The 18,098-nt window shown below is 38.8% G+C and overlaps 1 protein-coding gene across 1 annotated transcript in view; it reads left to right on the top strand.

Moving 5' to 3' along the window:
- Nucleotides 1-17,439, top strand: part of LOC5567534 — a 142,584-nt gene extending 125,145 nt beyond the window's left edge. Inside the window, exons 3-6 of the mRNA XM_021850213.1 lie at nt 14,401-14,904; nt 14,963-16,208; nt 16,332-16,353; nt 16,424-17,439. Of these exons, the coding sequence (XP_021705905.1) occupies nt 14,401-14,904; nt 14,963-16,208; nt 16,332-16,353; nt 16,424-16,451 (1,800 nt within the window). The 3' untranslated portion in view covers nt 16,452-17,439. The remainder of the gene's footprint in view (nt 1-14,400; nt 14,905-14,962; nt 16,209-16,331; nt 16,354-16,423) is intronic.
- Nucleotides 17,440-18,098: the final 659 nt, after the last annotated feature.

The following is an 18,098-nucleotide window of genomic DNA, read 5'->3' as shown; positions in this document are numbered from 1 at the left end:
AATTCTTACAGAGTTTCTCAAGGAGTTCCATCGTAGTTTCTCTAGAAATTTCTCTAAGAATTCTTTCAAATTTTTTGCCGGGAATCCCTTTATGGATCTAGGAATTCTTTCGGAGTTCCTCCAGAAAATCCTCGGAGTTCTTCAAGGATCCTCCAGAAATATCTCCAAAGTTCCAAGACACCAACCCGGGTTGAAACGTTGGGCAAGTTATAAACCTTGTTTTATTTTCTGAAAGACTGCGAAGCCGTTATATCAGATCGATTAAGAGTTACAGTCGAACCCAGCCAGATTCCTCCAGGATTTCCTCCATAGTTCCTTCAGGATTTTGTTTCGAAGTTTCTCTAGAAAATATTCCACAATTCCTCCAGGAATTCTTTTGGAGGTCCGCTACGAATTTCTTCAGAGTTCCTCATGGAATTTTTGTCGGAGTTCCTCAAGCAATTCCTCCAGGAATTTTCCAGAGTTCGTGCAGTAATTTATCGGAAATCCTCCGGAATTCCGCTAGGAATTCCTCAAGAGTTACTCCGGAAATTCCCCTAGATTTTCTCCGTGAAATATCCCAGAGTTCCTCATGGTATTCCTCCGGAGTTCCTTAAGTCTTCTTCTTCTTTTTGGCATTAACGACCTCACTAGCTTAGTGTTCTTATGAGTACTTCCACAGTTATTAACTGAGAGCTTTCTTTGCCAAAGTTGCCATTTTCGCATTCGTATCTCGTTTGACAAGTACGATGATACTCTATGCCCAGGGAAGTCAAGGAAACTTCCACTACAAAAAGATCCTGGACCGACCGGGAATCGAACCCAGACACCTTCAGCATGGCTTTGCTTTGTAGCCGCGGAGTCTAACCACTCGGCTAAGGAGTTCCTTAAGTGTTATGTACGAATTTGTCCAGGGCTCCTTCAGAGTTCCTCCGATAATTCCTTCGTAGCTTCAACGGTAATTCCTCCGGAGTTGCTCAAGAAATTCTTCCAAAATTGTTGCAGTAATTCTTCTGAATTCCATCCAGCATATCCTCCGGAGTTCCTCCAGAGTTCTACAGGGAATTTCATTGGATTTTCTTCATAGCGACTTCCTACGAACTCAGGAATTTTAGAATGAGGTCTCAAGGGATTCTTGAAGGAACTCCCTATGAAAATTTTGAAGAAATTCCCGGGAAAAGAATCCTCAGAAATTCTTGGAGGACCTCTCAAAGGAATTTGTGGAAGAACTCCTGAAGAAAGTTTTGGAGGAATTCCTGGAGGCCTCTCGGGTATATTCTTGGAAAATTCTCGGAGGAACAACCGGCAGGATTCCTGGAGAAACTGCGGTAGAATTTCTGGAGAAGCTGCAAGATTCTTGAAGCAACTCGCGTGTAAATTCCTAAAGGAACTACAGTACAGTTCCTGGAGGAGCTCCGGAGAAATTGTGGGAGGGATTCCAGAGGAATTTAGGAAGCAACGTTTGAAAAAAAAATCAGTGGAGCTTCGAAGTAATTCCAGAAGAAACTCCCTAAGAGTACCCGGATGAAGTCCCAAGGAATTGCCGAAGAACAAATTCTCGGTGGAGCTCTGGAGACTTTTTCGGAAGAACTGTTGAGAAACTACCGGTGGAGCTCCAGAGGAACTTCGGAAGAATAGCTGGAAGAACTCCGAAAGAATGTATAGAAAAATTCCTGGAGAAACTCTGGAGGAATTTCCAGATCAATTCTGGAGGAATGGATCTTTAAAGTAAACACAATTAACCAAACTTCGAGTGGTTCTTCAAGGAATATTATCAGACATTTTTCCATCGAGTCTATTGAAGATTTTTTCAAGGATTCCTGGAATTCAATTTTTGCATCAACTCATTCATCGATATCCTCATGAGATTTCTTGTTTCAAACATTTTTCAGCACCTCTATGAAGAATTTGTTGGATAATTTGAGAAGAATTGAATTGAAAATTACATGTATTCCTCAAAAAACATCTGGAGAAAATCCATTTTGAATTTGTTGACGATTATTCTGCTTTTATAAGAGAACCTGAGAGATTCCTGATGTAATCCCTAGATAAATTTCAACACGAATATCTTAGTAAATATCAGGATGAATTTAGTAAGCACTTTTAAACGAATTCCACTACAAATTTGGTGAGTGTTACCATGAACAATTTCTTAAAGAAGAGCTGAAAAATTCATAGAAGAGTTTATTTGACAATTCGTCGGTGTAGACACTTTTTTTTTAAATGTCTGGATGCATCCCTGAATTAATTTCTCGAGATATTCTTGAATAGTTAATGGGGCTGGGGAAACTTCTAGCAAAGTTTCTAGGTTATTTTTGAATGAATCATTAAACAATTTAACTCCTGGCGTTAACAGTTGAATTAGATTCACAGTAAAATTGGGACTGGGATACATTCAAAGCTTTTAAGTATCGTAAGCGTGTTACTGCTTCCAAATGTTTAGCAGCATCCTTGCAGTCTTTGGAACATTGCACAGAGCCTTCAAATAAACTGATATGAATCAACCAGATAAACATTTTCTGTATGTTGAATGTTGTTTCATCAATACTATTATGCAGTACTTTGAAACATTAAGATCAATCATCAACAAAAAAATAACAAACCGATCAATGTTTTACTACACTCCTTCAACATTTTGAAAAGTTGATTTCCATCGGACAAAAATGAGTTTCAAACAGCATGCAAAAGAACGCACAGCAGCGTGTGCTTAATCATACGCGCCAAGCTGTTGTTGCCTAAACCTGAGATCAAGTGTGCTGTGCGCGGATGCAAACAATGCGTCAAGTTTTGCAACACAGTGGGGTGAAATGAACTGTTACCTGTTGCGTTTACGGACCAAAATTTATGACCCAAAGTGGCGTGTTCAAATCAAAATTGCAAGAGAACGCGTAGAGATAGCAGTTTGGTGTCAAAGAACGAATTGTAGAGCAGCTTGAAGCACACAACTTTGCTTAAGACAAGCATGAAATTTATTACGCATTTTTTAAAGTAAACTGACAAAAACAAGAGAAAAATCACTACCTTTGAACTTATTTGCTCTTAAAAATGAATTTATTTGCAAAACCCATTAGATGTAAAGTTGTTAATAGATTGGAAATTTAATTAGCTTTCAAATGGAAGTAAGAGAATTGAGATTCGTTGAACTATTCCAAAGTTATAACCACTTAAAGACAAACATATCCTAAAACATTAAATGTTTAATAACTCGGTAACAGTTAAGAATTGACCATATCCGTAGAACGATTTTTTTCATCTAACATGGTCCTCTATCACCCCTTAAAATGTCTGCACTCACGAACCTAACACCCTGTATATATATATATATATATATATATATATATATATATATATATATATATATATATATATATATATATATATATATATATATATATATATATATATATATATATATATATATATATATATATATATATATATATATATATATATATATATATATATATATATATATATATATATATATATATATATATATATATATATATATATATATATATATATATATATAAATAAAATGGTGTTTGTATGTCTCGAAATGGCTTACGAACGGGGCAACGGATTTGAATGATTATTTCTCCATTTTGTTTGTCAAGAGTTCCGACGTGTTTGTGTGTAAGCATAAAAGATCCAGGATATTCACCGGGAAAGTCGAAAAAACGAGAATGAACGGAACTGTCATTTTATATGGGACGATTCATTGCGGTTTTCAACAGCCTACTTGATGGCAAGACGAAGTTTGCCGGGACCACAAGTCATTATTTTTTTTTTATTTCTCTTGGCTCAGATTCCTTATTTTACCAAGTCCAACGACACAGCCGTTCGTTAGACATTCACTTACATCTATGTCAGTCTCGCTTATGAAAATTGATTGTTTTTCAAGAATGAGCTTTTGTATTTTTCAGTAAATATGTATTTTTCAGTCTTACATTTTCATTTTGAAACCGGATTTCTTTATCGATTTTCAGTAGCCCAAAATTGAACAATAGAGTAATGTGGGCCAAAGGTTCGAGATTTGGAAGTAATATAGCTATATGTTGTATTTTAACGTAAAAATTTTAATTTTTGGTCAAACTTTCTTTGCATGGAAACAAATAAGGATAAAATCTTCTTCGATTTTTTATGTAAGGGCGTTTCTAGACCTGAAAGAAGAAAGAAATGAATTGTCGAGCAACAATATTTTCTAACGAGCAAGCGGTTTTTTTTTCTTTGAAGACTAGGTTTTTTTGGCTTTGAGAGGGTAGAATTTCACATTGATCTTGAACCTTGATTGAGATTGGATTGAATACGTCATCTTGGAAATATAACAGAAAAAAATAGATTTTTGAATACGTCTACTATTTTTCCATAAAAGTGACATTTGGTAGCATAGAAAGTTGATCAAAGACGATTTTTAGGTTTTGGTAAAGGTAGATCTGTATGAAAGTGCGCCACTTTAATCAATTCACTAATATTATCGAAACAAACACTGTAAACTTATTTAAATTCGAATTTTATCACAAGTCTGACGACTATTTACGCCCATGATACCTTATTTATGGCATAAATATCGTATGAAAGAAATAACTGTTACTAGCTCCGCACAATTTCTGGCATGGGGTCATCCAAAAATGACGTCCATCATTTAGGGGAGGGGGGGGGTCTATGAAAGTGTGACAGTGCGTGTATTAGGTATTGGAAAAAGCGTGACACAGGGGGGAGGGGGGGTCTAGGAATCCCGAAAAACGATGGACGTCATATTTGAACCGTCCCCATCCTACACAATAACCTTCAACCTTACGGTACACGCACTTCAAACTATAACCAGTTAAGATGATCTATTTCACTGTTCTCGTCTAACTGTCTCAACTACCCAAAATGTCGATGTCACAACTTTATTTTATGGAAGACTTCTACTACAGTTTAAGCGACGAACCTGCCAAATTCTCAAAAACGGTTTCCACCAAATTCCTTCAGCGTAGATATTCCGTACCTACGCATAATTGTGCAATCCCGCTCAGTCAACATAGGCATTAGGCGTATAGCTGAATGGGTCAAGTAAGACGCATCATTTTTATGAGCAAGCGACAAATGTAGCACATTTGGAAAATGGAACATTCATCGCGTTTTTTTGCCTCTGTCTAATAGGTATAAACTAATAAAAGCATGATGATCCGTTTTACGACCAGCTCAGTTCAAGTGGAACGATTTCCGATAGAAGTACAATGAATCATTAGGGTACTTGATTTGTGGTTTGGCAATTCACACGCATTACCGGTTTCTCTTGATGGCAATTAGAGCCAGATATAAAAGAAGCAATAAACACCACTTTCGGCTACCTGGTACCATTACGCTCTTCTGCGAGTATTGTTTATGCGCAAGCTGAAGCTTATATTACAGCAAAACAATACGTTTCAATTGATCTTTTCATAGCATCATACTTCAGAAAAAAAGGGCGAATATTATTGGATATTAAATGCATAGAAAATAGCCCTTTTTGTGTTTGTCCGAAAATATCGAGAGTACACAACAAAAGAAAACTAACGATCTAGGAGGTGCGCAAATATCTATAAGATCTACGAAGGGATGTCCTCAAGGAGGAGTGTTATCGCCCTTACTGTGGTCTCTTGTAGTAGACGAACTCCTTAGAAATTTAATAGATCAAGGTTTTGAGGTAATTGGATATGCCGACGATGTGGCCATCTTGGTTCGTGGAAAGTTTGATAACACGATTTCCGATCGGTTGCAAACTGCGTTAAACATTACTCTCAAATGGTGTAGGAAAGAGGGGTTAAACGTAAACCCTTCAAAAACTACTATCGTGCCTTTTACCAGAAGGAAAAAGGTAAAGCTTATACAGCCTTCTTTGAATGGAGTTCAAATTCAATTTTCGGAAGAAGTTAAACACCTTGGTGTTACTTTGGATAAGAAATTGAACTGGAACTCTCATCTGAGCAAGGTCATAAGTAAGGGTACTAATGCCCTATGGGTCTGCAATAAAGCCCTAGGAAAAACTTGGGGACTGCGACCTAATATGGTAAACTGGATTTATTCAGCAATAGTCCGACCAAAAATTAGTTATGCTTCACTGGTATGGTGGCCCAAGACAAATGAGGTAACCGCTCAGAAGAAGCTGGCTAAGTTGCAGAGACTTGCTTGTATATCAATGACAGGGGCAATGAAAAGTACACCATCGGTTGCCTTGGATGCCCTTCTTAATATACTGCCTTTGCATCAATTCATTAAACTGCAAGCTGCAAAAAATGCCTTGCAGTTTATTCGTTATAATAAAATACTAGATGGTGATTTGATTGGTCACATGAAAATCATCAAGGAATTCAATTTGAATTCAGATAACAAAACAATAGAAGATTGGATGACAACGAAGACCAACTATGATGTTCCCTTTAAAGTGGTTAAACCAAGCCGCTATACTTGGGATTCTGGTGGGCCAAGTTTACGTGCAGGTTCTATTGTGTTTTATACCGACGGGTCAAAGATGGGCGACAATACCGGAGCTGGAGTTTTCGGCCCTGGTATCAGCAAGGTAATCGCTATGGGGCGCAGTCCCACTGTGTTCCAAGCTGAAATACAAGCCATCATTCACTGTACAAATGTTTGTCTCAAAAGAAACTATAGGTTTGCAAAGATCTGTATTTTCTCAGACAGTCAAGCAGCTTTGAATGCTCTAAAGGCATTCACATGTAGATCAAAGTTAGTGTGGGAATGCATTCTTTCTTTGAAGCAATTGGCCAGTAGGAACGAAGTTACATTGTACTGGGTGCCCGGCCATTGTGGAATTGAGGGGAATGAAATCGCCGACAATCTAGCAAGACAGGGTGCAGCTTCGAGCTTTGTCGGTCCTGAACCGTTCTGTGGTATTCCTGAGTGCACTCTCAGGATGAAACTGAAAAATTGGGAAATGTCCATGGTAGAATCCAATTGGAACGCCACGGATACATCCAAGCAAGCGAAAAGATTCATAAAACCCAGTCTAGCTAAAGCCCGGGCTATACTGAATCTTAATAAAGGAAATCTTAGGGTAATAACTGGCCTGATGACCGGTCACTGCCCAAGTAGGTATCATCTTAAAAATATAGGAAAAATACAATCCTCTGAGTGTCGTTTTTGTCAAGCTGAAGACGAAACTGCTGAGCATTTACTCTGCAACTGCGGAGCATTGCTTAATCAAAGAACGTTAACATTTGGAAAAGGGTTATTAGAGCCCTTGGAAATTTGGCAAGGTGGTCCTAATAGGGTAATAGACTTTATAAAACGAGTTGTGCCCAGTTGGGACAGTGTGACACATCAACCAATGTCTATCACATCTCAATTGTGAAAGGATATTTGATGAGCACCAAATAAAATATGGGTCATACCACAATATTCCTAAATAATGGAAGCAGTGGTTAAAAGGCTCTACAGATGAGGAAAAAAAAAAGAAAAAAACGATTTTCATCAAGTCTGTCTTGATTGTCATTGGCAAGCTGGAGTTTTCTTTTAGTTTCAAAAACTTTGTATCATATTTCGAGTGTAGTATTTGTGCCTCAATTCCAGTTTTCATGGCTAACTAGATGGTTCCTTGGATCGTATTTGCACTGGTTTTGTGTTTTATAACTCCATACCTCCCTAACTCGATGGTCCATTCAATATCGAATTATGGAGAATTTACTGTATACACTTCTTTTAAGTTAAATTTCCATAAGGCCCCCTACAATTTTGGCCAAAAATCTGAGTGTTGTGTATTACAAAATGAATATGAGTACTGTAAAACGGGGGTAACATTGATCAACGGGGTGAAATTGATCAGAATGACCCTTCTCGTAATAACTTCCCATGGCACTATGTTGAAGTTTGTCGATTTCATGCGCTTTTTAAATAGCGCCCAAACCGTTGATTTTAGCGATATAGTTTGTTCGGAAAAGTTTCTTGGTATATTGAAGTACATCTTTTAATGCAAAAAGTTTTATGCTCAACTCAATCAATGAGGTAAAAAAACTATTTTTCTATAACATTTAAATAGACAATAGGGCAAAGTTGTAGAATTGGCAATTTGAAAGATTTTGCTATCTCTTATACTTTTTGAGATATATGCCTTTGTGTGTGAATGGCCCCTAAAAATCATATACCGTAATCCGGGAGCTAATTGATCACTGGGGTGAATTTGATCAGGTCGGTACAAAATAGCATTTCCTTTCAAGGATGCTTAATACTTCGTTGCCATCAAAGAAATTCCATGTTTTCTAGTTTATTGATGTCTAATGAAGGTTTTAAACTATTTAATTTTTATTAAGGTTAGTTTTGCATAGAAATATTCACAGTTTTTGAAGGTGTTAGCAATACTGTTGGAAATGTCGGTACTAAACAATCCGCTGGTGCTAAGCCTGCATGTAAACTTTGAGTGTTAAAAATGTTGTTTTAGCTTCAGTGTGAACTGCTGAACTCATTTTTGAACTCATACAGCATTACAAGAATAGTTTTTTGCTCGTAAAACCGTTTATTGTTAAATAAAGTGCTTATTTCAAGGGAAATTGCATACATTTAGGTGTAACTTCACCCCAATGAGTCATTTTCAATTTTTGATACTAAAACTAATTTTATGAAATGTTATTTTTTTTTCATAAAAAATCGATTACATAAACTGATAGAGATCAATGAAGTACTGATTTTACCGAAAAAAATAATTATCATTTTTTTAATTCCAAAGCAAATTATGGCAAAAAGTTGTGAAAAAGTGATCAATTTGCCCCCGGATCACAGTATTAACCTTCACGTTACCGGCCTCCGACAAGGCATTTCCAAACAGCTGCCATTTCGTCAATTTCCATTAGATTTTTTTGAAACTACCCTCAGTTTACTTTAAAAAGGTTTCAGTTATTTGTCATAAATGGACAATTCTGTATTCGGAACCATGCCGGAGATATTCCGGGTTGTACTGGGGTCACGAGGGTGCCAAATTCGGGAAATGTGATTATTTGTTTATTAATTTCAGCTACAACACTATAGTTTTTATGTAAAACGTGAGATAAAGGTCTATTGTTTTCATTTCAACATAATTTGAATAAGTGGACCGTTCCGGAACATCGTAGCCGGTTCCGCCAAGGCCAGTTTGGGGACATTTCCAAAACATACCGTGCGACGTCTGAATCTTCATGAATTCGGGAGAACATGTCAATAAAGGAAGAATAAACTAAATATCCATAGACGTGGCCACTCCACAGCACCTGACACAGGTTCCGCCAGGGCCTCTTTGAGGACATTTCCGTTTTTTTGTCGGAAACATACCGTGCGACGTATCAATCTTCGTGAATTCGAGAGAACTTGTCAATAAAAGAAGAAAAAGTTAGGTACGACATTTTCTTGACATTTTCTCCCGAATTCAAGAAGATTGAGACGTCGCACGGTATGTTTTGGACATAAAACGGAAATGTCCCCAAAGAGGCCCTCGTAGAACCTGTGCCAGTAGATCTGGAGTGGCCACATCTGTTTGTACCGGGGTTTTTCTTCTTTTTATTGACATTTTCTCCCGAATTCATGCAGATTGAGACGTCACACGGTATGTTTTGGACATGAAACAGAAATGTCCCCAAATTGGTCCTGGCGGAACCGGCTACGATGTTCCGGAAAGGTTCACTTATTCGAATTATGTTGAAATGATAACAATAGACCATTATCTTATAGTTTACATTAAAACTTCAGTGTTGTAACTGCAATAAATAAAATAATAACCACATTTCCCAAATTTGGCACCCTTGTGATCCCAGTACAATCCGGAATATCTCCGGCATAGTTCCGAATTCAGCATTCTCCATTTATGACAAATAACTGAAACCTTTTTAATGTAAACAGACGGTGGCTTCAAAAAAATCGAATGGAAATTGACGAAATGGCAGCTATTTGAAAATGCCTTGTCGGAGGCTGGTAACGTAAAGGTTAATATACCAAGAAACTTCTCCGTACAAACTATATCGCTAAAATCAACGGTTTGGGCGCTACTCAAAAAGCGCATGAAATCGTCAAAAGAAAATACAGTGCGTGGTTATAGATGACGCAACCGAACAGTCTTACTTTACATGACCAGGGTTGGGAAAAAATCCTAATTTCATTTACAGTAGCCAAACAAAGCCAATCGCAGTCAGCGAAGCCAGTGAAACTCACGCCTATCGCTGCTGTAGGCAAAGAGCCTTGAAAATCGCAAAACACCCGTTGCTAAGGGCATCCCAAAATTAATGTAGAAAAATGTTCTATTTCCCGCTGCATTTCCAGCATTTAAAGCCTTCAATGACACTAACGATTTAGAAAATTCATGCATCCAACATAGGCTACTTGATGAGATTCACTTTTTTGAACTACTGTATTGGGAAAGCCACGTGATTTTCGCGAAATTCAAGCCTACTACTATTACCATTCCCAGCACTGCACATGAGTACTGCAAATGATGTGAGTAAGGAAAATTGGGTTTTACTAAAAATGGCATCGCCAAAGAATCGTTTTCAACATTTACGCTGAATGTTGACAGAAAAAAAAACAATTATTATTAACAATGCAGAATTTCTTTATGAAATTGCCCATATTTAGGTATATTCCGCGGTTCAACTTGTTTTTTTTTTATTTTAAAATAACTCAAAAACTAAATGACTTGTAAGAGTTGTGGCGTATTCGGCTTCATGGGCCTTAACCCTCTAATACACAACCCCGCCTTTAGACGGGGTACAATTTGGAATTTTGTGTATTTTTCCGTAGCTCGGAAATCAAAATGATTTTATTTTTGGCTTAGACCTTGACTCATAACACGCATATGAGAAAAGCTTTTTATGACTGAATCTTTTTTGCATTTTTGAAAATTGTTTGAAAAATTGTATTCTTATATAACCTACAAATACCTGGGAATTTCGTCCAACTAATTAGTGACTTAGGGATAGCCGTAGCGGTAAACGCGCAGCTATTCAGCAAGACCAAGCTGAGGGTCGTGGGTTCGAATCCCACACCGGTCGAGGATCTTTTCGGGTTGGAAATTTTCTCGACTTCCCAGGGCATTGAGTATCTTCGTACCTGCCACACGATATACACATGCAAAAATGGTCATTGGCATAGAAAGCTCTCAGTTAATAACTGTGGAAATACTCAATAAGCTGAGAAGCAGGCTCTGTCCCAGTGGGGACGTAATGCCAAAAAGAAAGAAGAAGAAGAATTAGTGACTCTATTAATTTCTCAAAATTAATGGAGTGTTCTTTTTGACTGGTTTGTATCTGATACATGTTTAAATTGTTGGTGATACAGAAATCTTCCTTTCCATCTTTGGTGGTAATCAATTTTATGAAATTGTATAAAAATTTTAGACAAATTGTTTTGTTTGTTATGACCACGTTGGTATTTTTTTTTACCTTTAAGAACGAGATTTTTGACTCGACTAGTTTATTTCGGGACCAACGGCTTCAATTCCCTTCCGAAGAAAGTCGTCAATATAATCTTTTTTGTTTTTTACGACTATCCTGGGGATGGGATTCGATCACAGATCGTCAGCGTGAGAGGCATGTGTTCCAACCAACACACCAGGTCCGTCCTCACCTCTTGTTTTTTTTAGTTTGTGAAGGACTTCACAAAAACTTGGATTAATTGTTTAAGGGATCCCTGGAGACATTCCTGGAGAATCTCTTTCTGGAAACTTCATAGAAGAAAAAAAAATCGTAGATAAATCCTTTAATTTTCGGCTACAATATTAGTTAAGAGTGTTAGGAGCACTTTATGGGAAACTGCTCAAGAATTTCCCGGAGGAATTACAGGAGAATACTTGAACAGTTGTTGTTTCGAGAGCCTCCAGGAGTTATTATGGTATAATCCTCAGAGATTTTGTTTAGTAATCTGTGGAGTAATCTCTGACAGTACTGAAAGAATCATTAATTCAAATTCATCATGAACAGTTTCTAAATTTGGAGGAATTCCAATAGAATTCCAATTGGATGCCCTATCAAAAATGTGAACTTCCGTTCAAAAGTTTGGGGTCACAACCTTAAAAATCATACATAAGCGTTCGTTCAACATCTCTAAGATAACACATCTAATTGACGTTTCGAATGAATTAATCTTACTTCATAGGTATTTTGCCCAATAATATTTTTTACCAAATTTATACTTGGATTTGTGATATTTTTCAAAAACTAAACTGGATTCAAATTTTCTCAGCATTGGGTTGACCAAAATTTTGAATCAATGCGGCTTTAGAACTTTAATATCTTACTTTTTAAGGGCCTGGAAGGAAAACTGAAACTATTAGAAATCAATAAAACAGTTATTCAAGTCATCGTGCAAATGTTTGCGGTACTCCTCAGTATAGTGTATGAATCATGGAAAAGTTAATAAAAAAATGATTCAAACCTTCTTGGGAGAACAGATAAAAAATCACTTAAGGGTCCTTCTAATAAAATCCAGGAGAAACATTTTCTAGGAATCCTTGCTAGAACACCGAAAATTTTTTCTGGAGAATTCTTTTGGAAAACCCAGGAAGTTATCACTAGATTTTTCCTGAGAACATCGCTGGATGCATTTCTGTATTGATTCGTGATTAACTTTCCATAAAAGAATTTAAAGAAGTATGTTGTATAAGTCCCCATAGGTGTCACATGGAATTACCGAAGGCTTTCATACAGAATTTCAGGCTTACTATGCTAAGGAAGTTCATTAAAACTTCCTGGCAGTACACTTCTGATGGAAGAAAAAACTCATCTGGAATTTCCAAAAGTTATACCTGAAGAAATCTTGAAGTAATTACTGGAAGAATTTCTTGAGGTAAAGATTATACTGAACTTCTTGAAGAATTCCAGATGGAACAACTTGAAAAGTTCTTAATAGAACTTTTGGAAAAAAAAATCAGAAACACTGGAAGTATATAAAGAAGTCCTTGGAAAAATGCAAGTGTATGTTCTGGAAAAATATTTATTTTCTGATAATATCCAGACAAATTTCCTGGAGGTAACTTTTTGAGAATTCCAGAAGGTAGATAGGGTAAGGTTTCACAAACCGACCCGAACCCGAACTAATTAGTGTCCAAACCCTTTTTCTGTTTTAAACCCGAAAAAAAAATCAAGGAAATCCATCTAAAGCCCGAGTTTAAAAGACTAGTAATTTAAACATTTTTGACATATAAGGACACTCCCAGCCCGAGTTACATTAATAGTTAAATAACAGTTTTCTGGTGGAGTTCGCTTGAGAGTGAGTTGTTCAATTCCTATTCATCTTTCATATTTGTTGGGAGATTGTTGCTCTGTTCGTAATGATCACCATAGACGACTCAAACCCGACCGAAATCTGACATTTTCCCAGCCCAAACCCGACCTGAAGCCGATAGTTTTGAAGTCTCTCAAACCCGACCCGAACTCGAATTCGAAAAATTTCTAATTTTTAAATGCGAATTCGTCGAATGCGGGTTTGATCAAGTTTTTGGTTTGAAACCCCGAGAACCGACTATCCTTAGCATTCCAGAAAGAAATATTGAAAGATTTTCGAAAGGAACACCTAGAGGCACTCACTAGAAACGAAAGTATGAATATGGGGTGATTCTGTTGAAATTACTGAATGTATTCTTCAAAAAACTCTCAGATAAATTTTTGAAAAAAAAACTGTTGTTGAAGATCCTGGAATAATTCTTGAAACCATTCCTGGAGCAATCCTCAATCGAATTACTATGTTATTGTTTTGAGTTATCTCCTGTATAATTCCTTGTAATCTTCTTCTTCAAAAAAAAAAACAAAGGGCGAAACTACTTTAGAAATCTTTACATAAATTTCTGGAAATCGTGCTTGTGATATTTGAAGAAATCTTAGTGACATAGAAATGCAGATATAATTAATAAGAAATGCAACTACTTGATCAATAACGGTGGAAGTGCTTACACTTAGCTGAGGAGCAGGTTCCAGTTAAAACGTAATACCCGAAAAAAAACAATGAAAAAATATGAGGTTTATTCGATTTTAGTTTCCTTTTATAATGGGTTACAATTTTGACATAGAAAAAGAAACATCAAAATTTAATCGGCTCCGAAATGTCATACGCTACATAAGCCCTCAGTTAAAAGTAATAAAATGTTCGATTTTAGATGTCTTCAAATCTTATTTGCATCGTTTTAGATTAAAAACATAAAGGATAAAAGTCATGAAAGGTGTTCTCATACTATAATTGAATATTTCCCTTTTTCAACGATAGAATATTTTTAGGCAAGGATTTTTTTGAAATGTTAGACCACAAACTGAAACCCTGTGAACCGTGCAGCTTGGGAATCATGAAAATATTCCCCTTAAACCATCGTGGTAAACTCTCCATACATTTTATTGATTTCTATGAACATTTGCCCAAACAAGCGAAAGAAAATTGAACTAAATGAACATGTATATTTAAAAGCCTCTTCGTTGCTTTCCCTCTCTGCAGAATGTCGACTGTGACGCCCCCCTCGTGGATTCGGCCGCACTGCCCCTGGAGCACAGAGCCGTCTATGGGCCGCCAGCACCATCACCAGTATACGGAACGCCTGGTTTGTTGAGTGGCGGCGGCGGTGGTAGCGGCAGCAGTAGCAGCAGCAGTGGTGGTGGAGACGACCCCTGGCCCCTGTCGGCCGCGAACGATAGCCCCCAGATCAAGCACCTGCAGGTGCAGTGCGAGAAGACGCATATGCGCGTCAACATCGAATTCGATCGACCCTTCTACGGAATGATCTTCTCGAAGGGATTCTACAGTGACCCGCACTGTGTGCATCTGAAACCCGGCACCGGTCATCTGAGTGCGACCTTCGAGATCTTCTTGAATAGCTGCGGCATGAGCAGCTCGGCGAACCACAATGCTGCCAACTTTGGTGCACCAACTCCGTCCGGAAGTTACGTCGAGAACACCATCATCATCCAGTACGACCCATACGTCCAGGAAGTCTGGGATCAGGTAAGTGTCGTTAACATGACCAAGTTGTTTTGTCAGACAATGATCGACTCCTTTTCAGGCTCGTAAGTTGCGTTGTACCTGGTATGATTTCTACGAGAAGGCCGTCACGTTCCGTCCATTCCAAGTCGACATGCTCCATGCTGTGACTGCGAACTTCCTTGGTGACAATCTACAATGCTGGATGCAGATTCAGGTCGGTAAGGGTCCGTGGGCTTCCGAAGTTTCGGGTATCGTGAAGATCGGTCAAACCATGACTATGGTGCTGGCTATCAAGGATGATGAGAACAAGTTCGATATGCTGGTCCGTAACTGCGTTGCTCACGATGGTAAGCGTGCGCCTATTCAGCTGGTTGATCAACATGGATGCGTCGTGCGGCCGAAGATTATGAGCAAATTCCAGAAGATCAAAAACTTTGGACCATCCGCTTCGGTCGTGTCATTCGCGTACTTCCAGGCTTTCAAGTTCCCAGATTCGATGAACGTCCACTTCCAGTGTGTGATCCAGGTTTGCCGATACAACTGTCCAGAACCCAAGTGCGGAGGAGGAGACTACGGATTGCCAGCTTTGACAGGTAATGGAATTTCTGGAGAGTACGGTGCTCCTGGTGCATTGAGCGGAGAATACGGACCACCATCGGAATACGGAGTGCCCCCAGCATACCCAGATCCAAGACACCCATCGGACTCTTCTGGAGCTTACTCGGAGAATCAGGACAATGTTGTACCACCACCACAGGCCCAAACCTCAGTCAACTCTGCCGAGAACAAGGAAGGTTCCAGCCAATCAGATGCTCCTCAGCAAAGCCAGAACCAAAATCAACTGCAGAACGAAATTCATGACAATATCAACATGCCGCCACCACCGCCACCAGGACAGTCTGGATATGTAACCGTCACCAAACGAAAGGACGATATGGTCAATGATGGTAACTTGGTTAGCCTCGGAGGCCGACCCCGGTCGGTAGAAGGCTTGGATGACCTCCGTGGAGTTCGGCGACGACGTGACACCATGGAAGTGGTCGTCAAGCCTCGTATCTACAAACGTGACGCTCAGGAGATGACCGATGTCAACACGGAACGAATCATCCAGGTCGTAGCCCCGGGTGATGTGAACTTCGCCTTGAACAGTGCTGCCAACAACGAAACCGTTGTCATCCAATCGCAGCGTACGGTGGATCCTGAAACCATCTGTATGTCAGTGCCGAGCTTCGTCGGTGGCCTGGTCATGCTTCTGTTGGTTCTGGCTGTTGCCTCGCTAGTCGCCGCCTTTCTCTTCGTACGGGTGAGACACTTCGATCGCAAAGGTACGGTTCCCACCTTCGTGTCGCAGTTTCTCAAGGTGAACTAATACGTGTAACCAAATCACATTCTGGTCTCGTTTTTTTTTTTGGTTTCTTTTCTTCTCTTTTTTCTTTTATATTTTGTAGCTAACCACATGCCACTGTCCAGGTAAAACTAGGGTCCCGGTACTGACATTCAACACTCATCCCAAACCATCCATATCTTTCCCTCCCAGCAGCTCACACGTGTTCCTGGTGTCAAAGTAAAACGCTTCAACGGATCCCTCCGCGGCGCCGCGGTTGTGCACGACGAATTGCATGTGGAGCTTCGCTGTTCGAACGGTTAACGATTTGTTAGATGCTTTTGTTTTAATGGTTAGGTAAACAGTGGCATTCTGGACACCTGGCTTGCGCGAGCGTGACCACGCGCAGGTCGGGCAATCAGTTACTTGGTGATGTTCAACGGAATGTGCCTAACAGGGCAGGAGCGATTCAGCATTCGTAAACAGATCTTCGTTGGTTCCCTGGAAAACAGGGAAGCCAAAGCCATTCAACGAAGCTTTTTTACGCCCAGTGACTGTATCTGTAGACGAATGTTGAACCTATTCTAAACCAACAAACGCTTCCTTGAATGCATCCAATTTCCTAGCTTCTATCTAATCTACTTGAGCACCCTACATCCACCATCCACCACCCAAGAGGAGCTTTCCCCAAGCACTAATCACTCATCTTTTCATCTAAATTTCTATCTTAGAAGAAAATGAGAACCAACTCGCTTCTATAATCCCGAGCTCCCCTTCATCCTCACTCTAATCTATTTATGTTCACGCCTAACTTATTGAATCAATCAATCCTCTCGCCCCATTGATCATCCCTCTTCTTATATCCTGTGCAAAAAGAAAAAAAGAGAGAGAAAGAAAACTAGAAGAGTAGAATTAGCGACATCAAAAAACGATGATTTTCAATCCCGTCACTAAGTTGTAGATTTTGTCGTGTAGTAGCTTATATCTAGATCCGGGTTGAGGAAGAAAAGCGGTAGCCTGTTGCCAAATCCCGGAAAGCCGGATATATTACGAGTATCTTTGAATCTAAAGAACACTTATTTATTTGCTTAAATTATAAATCCCTATCCCTGTCCCTCTCTGCCTTAGTAGTGAACTCGTTTTCACCCAAAGCAATTTACCCTACTCCTCACCACTTTGACCTACCAGCTCGATCACCGAGAACGCTAACGAACCAATTTATGTTATATACATATGTAGCTAGAAACGACCTTAGTTCAGACCTCCCCACCACAATCCGACCTCCCACACGGGTAAAAATGCGGCACTCTAAAACAGGAGAAAGAGTCATGATTTCGGGAGGAAAGTGTGTTTTCATGTTATGAAAATACACCATGACCAAAAGTCATGAAATCATGAAGCATTTTACCGTAACGCCGGCTGTACGTTACGTTTTCAATCTTTAGCGAAGAAAAATGGCAATTAAAATTCTCAAATCATGAAGCATGTATGCTGGAACCATGAATAAAATTCATGGATTTATTCATCTGTCATTTATGATTCCTATTTTTGATACGAAAAGTGGCAATTTCGGTCATGAAATCATGAAGCAGGATCTGATATCATGAACACAGGTCATGAAAACATAAGCACTTTTCATGTATTCAGATGCCTGTCATTTATGATTCCAATTTTGGTTCTGAAAAGTGGCAACTTGAGTCATGAAATCATGAAGCAGGATCCCTGAATCATGAACTCAGTTCATGAAAACGAAACATTATACGTCAATTTAGATCCCAGTTTATATTTGCCATTTGTAAACAAATAAAACAAAGTTTTACTGCTTTTGTGCCGATAGTATTGTAATAAACCGTGAAAACATTCCACAAATGTCAACCTAACGAGTGTGACA

Source organism: Aedes aegypti, chromosome 3 (genome assembly GCF_002204515.2).
Source record: "Aedes aegypti strain LVP_AGWG chromosome 3, AaegL5.0 Primary Assembly, whole genome shotgun sequence".
Classification (NCBI taxonomy): Eukaryota; Metazoa; Arthropoda; class Insecta; order Diptera; family Culicidae; genus Aedes; species Aedes aegypti.
This window is presented reverse-complemented; position numbering and strand designations above follow the sequence as displayed.